The sequence below is a fragment of the Oncorhynchus masou genome, chromosome 5 (assembly GCF_036934945.1).
Source record: "Oncorhynchus masou masou isolate Uvic2021 chromosome 5, UVic_Omas_1.1, whole genome shotgun sequence".
Taxonomy (NCBI): domain Eukaryota; kingdom Metazoa; phylum Chordata; class Actinopteri; order Salmoniformes; family Salmonidae; genus Oncorhynchus; species Oncorhynchus masou.
The window spans coordinates 52,486,391-52,499,546 of record NC_088216.1 but is presented as its reverse complement, the minus strand read 5'-3'; the positions used below and the strand labels follow the sequence as shown (position 1 = coordinate 52,499,546).

The following is a 13,156-nucleotide window of genomic DNA, read 5'->3' as shown; positions in this document are numbered from 1 at the left end:
AACAGATTGTGCCTTTAGTAATTGTTCTTGTAGTACAGTATGTTTCCATTCGCCAAAACAGACGTCTCCATTGTTTCTTTCTTGTCCCATGACTCCCCCTCGTGGCCAACACCAGCCGTTACACCGTTCTCTCCCTAGAAAAGGGTGCCGACACAATCTGGTAAACACTTCACATCTTACAGGTTGAATGAATGAATGGCATTGCTGAAGCACTGCTGCACCTCATCAAATTAATTTGAAAATGCACATATAGTATATTTATTCATTTATTTTTGACAACATATTTATTTCATACAACTACACTTTATCCTGGACACCAGTAGTTAACAAAATACACAATAATACACAATTTGATTTCTATCTAACAAAGATCAATCAAATTTCCACACCACACATACTTTTGGTGTTTCTAGAGGAAACAATCAAAACACTACAACATTTTACTTTAAAACATAATAAAAGTATCAACCTGACATATTAATACAATCAAGAGTTGAGTAATACACTGTATCCTGTATGACTGCATATCTAATTATTGACTGTGAAAAACATTTCTGATCAGAGCTGTCTTCTCAGTTTATAAAAATAAAATAAAAGCTATATATTGTTTAAGTGCCTTTCGAATCAACCAACGACAAAAAATAAAGGACATATTTGTGTACATAAAAATTTAAGTTCTAGTTATTTTACAACTGGTGACTTTCACTGCTTTAGATTTTTTTTCTTGATTTGAATGTAAATGTACGAGTAGACCTTCTGATCACCTTGTTCGTGAAGCAGGGGTTGGAACCAAAATGATTTTCTAATGGTTTTGTTCTGAACAGAATCAAAATTTTTTGGGGGTCCATTCCACTATTCCGACCAGCAAAATAAAGTTTGAACCGGTTCGAACCCCAAAAAAGCACCGGATTATATAGTTCCTTTCTGTTCTTTCATTCTGACATCAAATTACCTCACCAATCAGTGTGGACAGAGCAGCTTGCAATGGAGAGGATAAGCTATTTCATCTTTATAGGAAAGTCGTTAAAAGCTAATTGTCTTTTGCCGTAACAGCATGGTTCAATCATAATGAAAGACAAACACACACACTGTGCACTGTGCTGTCAGTCACTATGGACAAGTGTAGGAGGCCTGGCTTGAAGGGCATCTTGTCATGACATGCATTATCTGAATTAGGCCCAAATAATTATACCTACACAGGAGGTATAATTATACCTCGTAGGGGAACTTTGAATGTCTTTGAACTTCAGAGAGTTGGCTTAATGTTGGACCAGAAATAACTTTAGCTAACAAGCTTGTGTGTGCAGAGCAGCACTAGAATTAAAAACTCGTCTTAACTTTTGTAGTTAATAAATCCAATGTGAAACGGTATAACTATAGTATCCTTAACCAGCATTGAAAAAGTGAATCCATTCTTCTCTAATAAATAAATCTCTCTCCCTAATTTCTGAATCACGCTTAAGTAGGCTACAGTAACCTATGCTTCGGTTGGGAAGTGGCAGGTAGCCTAAACACACAAACAAACTGGCAAAGATTTCCAGCTGGCAGGCAGACACTGGAATACGTTTCTGAGTAACAGAGTGAGGGCTTTGCATAGGCGCTTTGTTGCAATTTTTGTAGGAATGTACAAAAATGCCCAGAACAAAGAAGAATGTTATTAACCGGTTCCCATGCTTTTCAAATAATGGTTCTGTTCTGGAACATTATAGATCACTTTCGTTCCTGGTTCTGATTCTGTTCCTCAAATGATTACAGTTGAAGTCGGAAGTTTAAATACACGTTAGCCAAATACATTTGAACTTATTTATTTGACATTTAATCGTAGTACAAATTCTTAGGTCAGTTAGGATCACCACGTTATTTTAAGAATGTGAAATGTGAGAATAATAGTAGAGAGAATAATTTATTTCAGCTTTTATTTATTTCATCACAATCCCAGGGGGTCAGAAGTTCACATACACTCAATTAGTATTTGGTAGCATTGCCTTTAAATTGTTTAACTTGGGTCAAACGTTTTGGGTAGCCTTCCATAAGCTCCCACAATAAGTTGGGAGAATTTTGGCCAATCCTCCTGATAGAGCTGGTGTAACTCAGTCAGGTTTGTAGGCCTCCTTGCTTGCACACGCCTTTTCAGTTCTGCCCACAAATTTTCTATGGGATTGAGGTCAGGGCTTTGTGATGGCCACTCCAATACCTTGACTTTGTTGTCCTTAAGCCATTTTGCCACAACTATGGAAATACGCTTGGGGTCATTGTCCATTTGGAAGACCCATTTGCGACCAAGCTTTAACTTCCTGACTAATGTCTTCAGATCTTGCATCAATATATCCACATAATTTTCCTCCCTCATGACGCCATCTATTTTGTGATGTGCACCAGTCCCTCCTGCAGGAAAGCACCCCCACAACATGTGTATTTGACAGTGAGTGTGTGGATGTCTTCCCCATTCCCATCTTAATTATATTTCCAGACTGGAGTGTGGGCCTGAGCACAGCAGGTTACGATAGAGAGAAATATAAATAGGGAGAGAAAGAGAGAAAGATTGTTTGTATGCCTGTGTGTGTGGTCATTGTTGGGTCTTTTACAAGTATGACTCACTCCTAAAAAGCTACATTTGGTGGGAAACTAGTGCTTCTCATGGTTCAACAAAAGTGTAGAATATGCTTTCCCTTAAAAGCCAAGGAGTGCACAGTACATCAACTGTCCAACTACACACTAAAATCAACCATTTGGTTAGTTGAGACACATCATTGGGGTTCAACCTGCTTCCTTTTGGTGGTACAGAGAAAGCACTATTGGCAGATTTTTGCCATACTACTGCCAGTAGTCTATGTGGCTCTGTCCTGCTGTTTTTAAACTTTTCCATACTATACAGCTATACCATGACAATAAAGGCTTTTTAACTTACAGTAATCAACATTTGGGGGAGAGTTTGCTGGTGTGAGTATAGGCTTGGGCACAGCACGCACGCACGCACACACACACACACACACACACACACACACACACACACACACACACACACACACACACACACACACACACACACACACACACACACACACACACACACACACACACACACACACACACACACTCCCTCAATGCCTGCCCCCGTTATAAGCGTAGTCTGCCTTGTTGTGCATGACCAGTCTGTTGTCAACAAAGTAGAAGCTGTCTGACCTCGTCTCGTAGGGATGTTCCACCATCTGACAAACTGGAAGGGAACATTTATTATTCTGTATTTCACATGTTATTAATGTTTCACATGTCTGGATAATGTATTCAAAAGGTGATGTGCATTTCCTTCAGTAAATGATTGCATTTCCACATACAGTTGAAGTTGGATGTTTACATACACCTTGGCCAAATACATTTAAACTCAGTTTTTCACAATTCCTGACATTTAATCCTAGTAAATATTCCCTGTCTTATGTCAGTTAGGATCACCACTTTATTTTAAGAATGTGAAATGTCAGAATAATAGTACAGAGAATGATTTATAACAGCTTTTATTTCTTTCATCACATTCCAAGTGGGTCAGAAGTTTACATACACTCAATTAGTATTTGTTTGTTTTGGCCCAATCCTCCTGACAGAGCTGATGTAACTGAGTCAGGTTTGTAGACCTCCTTGTCGCACACGCTTTTTCCAGTTCTGCCCACACATTTTCTATAGGATTGAGGTCAGAGCTTTGTGATGGCCACTCCAATACCTTGACTTTGTTGTCCTTAAGCCATTTTGCCACAACTTTGGAAGTATGCTTGGGGTCATTGTCCATTTGGAAGACCCATTTGCGACCAAGCTTTAACTTCCTGACTGACGTCTTGAGATGTTGCTTCAATATATCCATATAATATTCCTCCCTCATGACGCCATCTATTTTGTGAAATGCACCAGTCCCCCCTACAGCAAAGCACCCCCACAACATGATGCTGCCACCCCCATGCTTCACGGTTGGGATGGTGTTCTTCGGCTTGCAAGCCTCCCCCTTTTTCCTCCAAACATAACGATGGTCATTATGGCCAAACAGTTCTATTTTTGTTTCATCAGACCAGAGGACATTTCTCCAAGAAGTACGATCTTTGTCCCCATGTGCAATTGCATAACCATATTCTGGCTTTTTTTATGGCGGTTTTGGAGCAGTGGCTTCTTCCTTGCTGAGCGGCCTTTCAGGTTATGTCGATATAGGACTCGTTTGACTGTGGATATAGATACTTTTGTACCCATTTCCTCCAGCATCTTCACAAGGTCCTTTGCTGTTGTTCTGGGATTGATTTGCACTTTTTGCAGCAAAGTACGTTCACCTCTAGGAGACAGAACGCGTCTCCTTCCTGAGTGGTATGACGTCTGCGTGGTCCTATGGTGTTTATACTTGGGTACTATTTTTTGTACAGATGAACGTGGTACCTTCAGGCGTTTGGAAATTACTCCCAAGGATGAACCAGACTTGTGGAGATCTACAATTGTTTTTACTGAGGTCTTGGCTGATTTCTTTTGATTTTCCCATGATGTCAAGCAAAGAGGCACTGAGTTTGAAGGTAGGCCTTGAAATACATTCACAGGTACACCTCCAATTGACTCAAATGATGTCAATTAGCCAATCAGAAGCTTCTAAAGTCTTGACATCATTTTTGAGAATTTTCCAAGCTGTTTAAAGGCACAGTGAACTTAATGTATGTAAATTTCTGACCCACTGGAATTGTGATATGGTGAATTATAAGTGAAATAATCTGTCTGTAAACAATTGTTGGAAAATGTACTTGGGTCAAGCACAAAGTAGATGTCCTAACTGACTCTTGTTAACAAGAAATTTGTGGAGTGGTTAAAAAAACAAGTTTTAATGACTCCAACCTAAGTGGATGTAAACTTCCGACTTCAACTGTAAATGTAATGTACACATTCTACTTACTTACTCCTACATTATTTAATGATGTAGCACTTTTCAAAAAACATCAGTAACAAAGTGCTTAATTGACTAATGGTTGGGATGTAAAACTCACCCAAGCTCTCGGACAGCTGAGGGAACTCATAGATGTGTTCGCAAGTATTGTGGCTGTTTGGGATACAGAAGCCGAAGTCAAAGTCAAAGCTCTTCAGGAGGTGATCCCTGAAGTAGTGCCTCTCAATCATCCTGAAGCTGTTCAGAGGCCGGGTGCCCACTGTAAACTCCACTCTGACACACAGACAGAGAGAGAGACAGACATATAGACCGACAGAGAGGGGGTAAACATGCAGTAGGTACAGTACGTGAGTAAATGTGTGGATCGACAAAACTATGCTGTCTGTGCTGTGCTGTGCTGTGCTGTGTGTCCTACAAGAAACATGGTATAGAGGAGATGGACCCACTGGTTGCCCTCTAGGTTACAGAGAGCTGGTAGTCCCATCCAGCAAACTACCAGGTGTGAAACAGGGAAGGGACTCAGGGGTTATGCTAATTTGGTTTAGAGCAGACCTAACTCACTCTATTAAATTAATCAACTGAGGCACATTTTATATTTGGCTAGAAATTCTAAAGTAAGTTATCTCAACAGAGAAAAATGTCCTCCTGTGTGCTACCTATATCGCCCCAATAGAATACCCATACTTTAACGAAGACAGCTTCTCCATCCCGGAGGGAGAAAATCAATAATTTCCAAGCCCAGGGACATGTACTAGTCTGTGGCAACCTAAATGCCAGAACTGGACTTGAACCTGACACCCTCAGCACACAGAAAGACAAACACCTACCTGGAGGTGACAGCATTCCCTCCCACTCAGCTGTGTCGCATGCTGGGTATGTACATAGTCAATTGTAGACTTCGAGGGGACTCCTACGGTAAGTACACCTATAGCTCATCTCTTGGCAGTAGTACTGTAGACTACTTTATCACTTTATGACCTCAACCCAGTCTCTCATAGCATTCAGTCAGTCCACTGACACCCGTATCAGATCACTGCAAAATCATAGTCTACTTGAACAAAGCAATACTCAATCATGAGGCATCAAAGCCAAAGGAAAAAGCTAAACAGTATATTTGACCTCTCAGCTTCCTATCAAATCTAAAAATTTCAACCAAAGAAAATGAACAAAAATGACAAATGGTTTGATGAAGAATGCAAAAACCTAAGAATGAAATAGAGAAACCTATCCGACCAAAAACATAGGGTGGGTTGCACAAACATGGATTAACTCTTAAACTGGGTTAAATCAAGGTTTATCTATTAATCATGTGGTACCAAATTGTAAACCTAGTTTTAACTTAAATCCTTCCTCTAATGGTAAATTTAGCTTTCACTTTAAACCTAGATTAATTTTAAGCATGATAAAAATTATTTAAAAATATATATAAACTTAGATTGGAGATTAATTCTAAACTGCCACTTTAGGTAATTTAACTGATAAAATTGCAGACCAAAACAAGTTCCTCAGAGAATAATTAGAGACAGGTTGAATCCTGTTGAGTTTTATGATAATTAACTCATTATTAGCAGGCTATTTACATGCCAATTTTGTACAACAATTGAATTGGGGCTTATGATATGTCCCGCCTTGGTACGAATGATGATGTTATGCAACATGCTGTAACAGGTCTGATAACGATAACAGTGTGGTGAAGTAGCATTAACATTAGTTTTAACGTGCATTATAGGCATTGATATTTACCAGTTATTGATGCTTACTAAATATTGGTGGGTCAAGTTGTCCGTCGATATCATAGGGGTTATGGAGAGGGGCAAACTGCTGGGGAATCATCTCGCATATCTTCTGATTGATAGGAGGCCCACGTCCGGCTCAGGTCTGAAATAGCCCCCGCATCTCCTCTGCCGCATCCTTCTTGGCTTTCGCTTTTATGTTTTTTCCAGCACTGATCCAGATTCAAAATTAAGTGGTGCAACACATCTCTGATTAATTATAAACCTAGATTTACAAAACCTAGATTTGCTCTAATCCTAGGTTAATTTAAACCATGTTGGTGCAACCCACCCATAGAGACCCAGAAAATCTGAGCCTACGCCATCACTATGGTGAATCACTAAAACAATACAGAAATACCACAGAAAAAGAAGGAACAGCAAGTTAGAAATAAGCTCAATGTAATTGAAGAATCCATAGACTCTAACCACTTCTGGGAAAATTGGAAAAAACTAAACAAACAACAACATGGAGAGTTATCTATCCAAAACTGAGATGTATGGGTAAACCACTTCTCTATAACAAAGAACAAACAGCAAAAATATATACATGATCAAATACAAATCATAGAATCAACTATTAAAATTACAGGTCGACCGATTAATCATAATGCCAATTAATTAGGGCAGATTTCTATTAAAAAAATAATAATTGTACACCTTTATTTAATCTTTATTTAACTAGGCAAGTCCGTTAAGAACACATTCTTATTTTCAATGACGGCCTAGGAACGGTGGGTTAACTGTCTCGTTCAGGGGCAGAACAACAGATTTTCACCTTGTCAGCTCGGGGGATCCAACCTTGCAACCGTACAGTTAACTTGTCCAATGCTATAAACACCTGCCTCTCGTTGCACTCCACGAGGAGACTGCCTGTTACGCGAATGCAGTAAGCCAAGTTAAGTTGCTAGCTAGCATTAAACTTATATTATAATAAACAATCAATCATAATCACTAGTTAACTACACATGGTTGATGATATTACTAGTTTATCTAGCGTGTCATACATTGCATATAATCTGACTGATCATACAAGCATACAAGTATCTGACTGAGAGGTGGTAGGCAACAGCAGGCTCGTAAGCATTCATTCAAACAGCACTTTCGTGCATTTTGCCAGCAGCTCTTCGTTGTGCGTCAAGCATTGCTCTGTTTATGACTTCAAGCCTATCAACTCCCGAGTTGAGGCTGGTCTAACCAAAGTGAAATGGCTAGCTAGTTAGCGGGGTGGGTGCTAATAGCGTTTCAAACGTCACTCGCTCTGAGACTTGGAGTGGTTGTTCCCCTTGTTCTGCATGGGTAACGCTGCTTCGAGGGTGGCTGTTGTCGTTGTGTTCCTGGTTCGAGCCCAGCGAGGAGAGGGACGGAAGCTATACTGTTACACTGTCAATACTAAAGTGCCTATTAGAACATCCAATAGTCAAAGGTTAATGAAATACAAATGGTATAGAGGGAAATAGTCCTATAATTCCTATAATCACTACAACCTAAAACTTCTTACCTGGGAAAATTGAAGACTCGTTAAAAGGAACCACCAGCTTTCATATGTTCTCATGTTCTGAGCAAGGAACTTAAACGTTAGCTTTCTTACATGACACATATTGCACTTTTACTTTCTTCTCCAACACTTTGTTTTTGCATTATTTAAACCAAATTTAACATGTTTCATTATTTATTTGAGGCTAAATTGATTTTATTGAAGTATTATATTAAGTTAAAATAGGTGGTCATTCAGTATTGTTGTATGTATTTTTCTTTAAAATCGGCCGATTAATCGGTATCAGTTTTTTGGCCATCCAATAATTGGTATCGGTATCGGCATTGAAAAATCATAATCGGTCGACCTCCAATTAAAAGACTACCAGAACCCACTGGATTCTCTAATTACATTGAATGAACTACAGGACAAAATACAAACCCTCCAACCCAAAAAAGCCTGTGGTGTTGATGGTATCCTCAATGAAATTATAAAATATACAGACCACACATTTCAATTGGCTATACTTAAACTCTTTAACATCATCCTTAGCTCTGGCATCTTTCCCAATATTTGGAACCAAGGACTGAACACCCCAATCCATGAAAGTGGAGACAAATTTGACCCCAATAACTACCTTGGGATATGCGTCAACAGCAACCTTAGCAAAATCCTCTGCATTTTCATTAACAGCAGACTGGTACATTTCCTCAGTGAAAACAATGTATTGAGCAAATGTCAAATTGCCTTTTTACTAAATTACCATACGACAGACTACGTATTCACCCTAATTGACAAACAAACAAACCAAAACAAAGTCTTCTGATGCTTTGTTGATTTCAAAAAAGCTTTTAACTCAATTTGGCATGAGGGTCTCCTATACAAATTGATGGAATGCGGTGTTGGGGAAAAACATACGACATTATAAAATCCATGTACACAAGCAGCTTAAGCTCCACTCCGTTCAACATATATATCTATGAATTGGCGAGAATCTGAGGTCAAATGTTTTGACTGTTTGCTCCCCAACCAAGGCGGGCCTACAGTAGTACCTAGATCTTCTGCACAGATCCTCAGACCTAAATTCCATCTAGACACCATTGCCCTGGAGCACACAAAAAACTATACCTCGGCCTAACATCAGCACCACAGGTAACTTCCACAAAGCTGTGAACGATCTGAGAGACAAGGCAAGAAGGGCCTTCTATGCCATCAAAGGGAACATAAAATACCCGCTAATTATCAAAATCCCAAAAAAAGGACGTTAAATTATATTTTGGAAATTCTAAAAGGACGTTAAATTCTACTTTGACTCTGTACAGACTCAGTGAGCATAGCCTTGCTATGAAAGGCCATCGTAGGCTGACCTGGCTCTCAAGAGAAGACAGGCTATGTGCACACTGCCCACAAAATTAGGTTGAAACTGAGCTGCACTTCCTACCCTCCTGAAAAATGTATGACCATATCAGAGAGACATATTTCCGTCAGATTACACAGACCCACAAAGAATTTGAAAACAAACCCAATTTTGATTAACTCCCATATTTATTTAGTTTACATTCATTTAATTAGGCAAAATCTTATTTACAATGACGGCCTACCGGGGAACAGTGAGTTAACTACCTTGTTCAGGGGCAGAACAACAGATTTGACCTTGTCAGCTGGGGAATTCGATCCAGCAACCTTTAGGTTACTGGCCCAACGCTCTAACCACTAGGCTACCTGCCGCCCCATTTTAGTGAAATACAACAGTGTGCCATCACAGCAGCAAGATTTGTGACCTGTTGCCACAAGAAAAGGGCAAAAGTGAAGAACAAACAGTGTTGTAAATACAACCCATATTTATGTTTATTTATCTTCCCCTTTGTACTTTAACTATTTGCACATAATATGACATTTAAAATGTCTTTATTCTTTTGGAACTTTTGTGAGTGTAATGTTAACTGCACACTTGTATTGTTTTTTCCCACTTTGTTTATTATCTACTTCACTTGCTTTGACAATGTTAACATATGTTTCCCAAGCCAATAAAGCCCTTACATTGAAATTGAATTGAAAGAGAGAGAAAGTGTTACGCACGTGGCTCCCACTGTCCTCAGTTGTAGGAATGCTGCTGTGAACTGGTAGCGTACGAAACGTCCTGCACTCATGTCTCCCTCTCCATTCTCCTCGTCTTCCTCTGAGGTCAACGACACAACACACACCATTTATTTTTACACCAATGGCACGGTGATGATTTCCAGTACATGCAACAAACACAAACACATGATCATATTAGTCAGACATACTACAGTGGTAATACACAGACACACACATAAACTGAGAGAGAATATGGACTGTACCTGTATGAGGTGGTTTGGCAATTTCAAACAACACAGTCTCTGTCTCCAGGTCTCTGATTTTAAAGCGAATGAAATCTATGTTGAAGATGTTGTCCTCTGGTTTACACAGGTACCCTGGGATGGACATACAGGTTATGGGTATTCGTGGCTGTTTTACAAGATCTAGTGTGCAATAAAATTATCTATCTTCTGATCTATCCATCTATCAGAGCGACTATGCAGGTAAATAGACAGACATTCGTGTGCTAGTTTTACCCAACGCCACACTCAATGCTCAACGCCACACTCAATTACTAAATGCCACACTCAACTACTCAATGTCACTGTATATAAATGCATCGTTCAGAAAATAGATATATCCTACCACGTGTAGCAACCCGCAATCCTAGGACCTCTTCAGGGGTGATGTGGCCAACTTGTGTCCGCAGATGGTCTTCTGTGACGGGCCTACTATCAACCTGGCTTCGCCGAGACTTGAGTCTCTTCAGAACCCCTCCACTTGGCATGCGCTCTCGCGCAGGAGCCGCAGAACTGTGCCCGGCGCTCGAGACATTCTCAGCAGCAACAGGCGGGTCGATGCGGGCTTTAGCTCCGCTCATAATTCCCAGCTATGATGACAATCTTGTCTATCTGTCTCTGTCTCTCTCTACCTTAAAGTAATAAGATGGCGTCGTAGTTGTTGACTGACGAATCTCCGCTTCTCGTTGATGGGTCAAGTACTTGTTTTTTTTAGGCACATGCTGTACAGTTGCCATGACAACTGATCAGAGCGCAAGTGCAGGTGAAAGGGGGACTTTCAAAGGAATAACACTAGGTGGCAGGATGTGCACCACACCTGGCATAGGTTACACATGCTTGCTTAAACGCACACTCAAGACTTTTATGCACAATGGTCGTTTGGAGAGATTGCGACAAAATTGATTTACGCATGCGGTGGGCAAAGGCACTGAACCTTTGCGCCTACTGGTGTTGTGTTTAACCACCACTGATTCACAGTCCCTCAATACTTTAAAGTTACAATCTGTATGATGTATTTCTGTACCATCATTGATTCAGGCAGATCGAGACTCAAAGCGAATGTATGCCTTATCCTCCTATGTGGTCAGAGGCTCTGTATGGAGGGGTATGGAGGGTGTGACGCAATTGCGGAGCCTCCAGAGAACAAAATCAGTACTCGTCAACTATGTGCCTCCCAAATTTTGTAACAATGCAGAGGGATCCTTACAGCGCAGTATAGCACCGCGTTGACATTATAGGTTGACGGTAGGTGGGGGCAGGAGGTCCTGTATAAGCACTAACTCACTTCCTTGACAACTTCAATCACAACAGCTTTGTTCAACAGTGCTGCGCTGCTCCAGGACGCGCACAAAGTCTGATGCCATATGTCCATCAAATGCTTATAGTTTTGCTGTATGTTGTTTTTGCCAGATGTCTCGTCCACATTTTCCATACTTGACACAAGGCTGCAGAAAGGTTTGCAGCACGGAGAAAGTCATTTTCGCTGTCTCTGGGTTCCCTGTGTTTGACCAACGCGCTGATTGCTACCTGGACCTACATGCTAAAAATGTTTCATGGAGACACATTGTTTATACGATTGGATTACCTGGTCATCTGAATTAGCTGGAAAGTGGAAGCTTGGTGCTGGCAAAGTTTTAGCTAAACTATCTAGCAAAGTGGTTCACGTCATAGTTAGATAGCTAACTGGATTGACTGTTTTATGAACTTCTGTTTGTACCACCGCAATTTAAAGCAACGCACGACTTGAAAATATTGAACGTATGCAGTACACAGAACGCACCGCAGTCTAGTGCGGCATCCCCAACGCAGCGCTGCGGACTGCTCCGTTGAAAATGATTGACTTCTGTCGGAACACAAAGAGTTAATCTGGTAGCTGAGGCTTGAAAGCCCTGACGTCGGCAAAGGCCATATCACCATAAATGCTGCACGGGCAATGCAAATGCCAGATGGACTATGTAGCTTGCCCTTTCTGAATTGTAGGATGCTGTACTGTTTACATTAGGTTTTAGGCTATTAGCCTACTTGCCCAAGTTTTTTTTGCCTCGGCATCGGCCTACTAATTAGACTTTCAAAACTGCAACTACTAGTCTACTTAATAGCAAATTGTGTCCAGAGGCAGAGGAAGTATACCAAAATCACCATCAACACAGCGGGATTTGAGCGTCTTGAATTGTGAAATTAACCCTTTCCCTAAGTAGTCACAGAGGACTAATTTCCCGAGCCTTTAGTACCAAGGAATGTGTTTCTCCGCTCATATGGGAGTACTAATGCCCAGGTTAACGATTATAAATATATATATATATATATACACACACACACAGTACCAGGCAAAAGTTTGGACATACCTACTCATTCAAGGGTTTTCCTTGTTTTTATTATTTTCAACATAATAGCAATAGTAGTGAAGACATCAAAACTATCAAATAACACATATGGAATCATGTAGTAACCAAAAAAGTGTTAAACAAATCTAAATATATTTTAGATTCTTCAAAGTAGCCACCCTTTGCCTTGATGGCAGTTTTGCACACTCTTGGCATTCTCTCAACCAGCTTCATCTGGAATGCTTTTTTGAAGGAGTTCCCACATATGCTGAGCACTTGTTGGCTGCTTTTCCTTCACTCTGCGGTCCAACTCATCCCAA

At 40.3% G+C, this 13,156-nt stretch overlaps 1 protein-coding gene across 1 annotated transcript; it reads right to left on the bottom strand.

The window, feature by feature from the left end:
* Positions 1 to 259: 259 nt before the first annotated feature.
* On the bottom strand, positions 260 to 11,249 carry LOC135539810 (protein unc-119 homolog B-like). Its single transcript, XM_064965944.1, has 5 exons — positions 10,859 to 11,249; positions 10,495 to 10,608; positions 10,232 to 10,331; positions 5,004 to 5,176; positions 260 to 3,217 (listed from the first exon to the last, which is right to left on the bottom strand). The coding sequence occupies exons 1-5, from the start codon at positions 11,091 to 11,093 to the stop codon at positions 3,102 to 3,104; spliced, it is 738 nt and encodes a 245-aa protein (XP_064822016.1). The 5' UTR covers positions 11,094 to 11,249; the 3' UTR covers positions 260 to 3,101.
* Between the last annotated feature and the right edge of the window lie 1,907 nt (positions 11,250 to 13,156).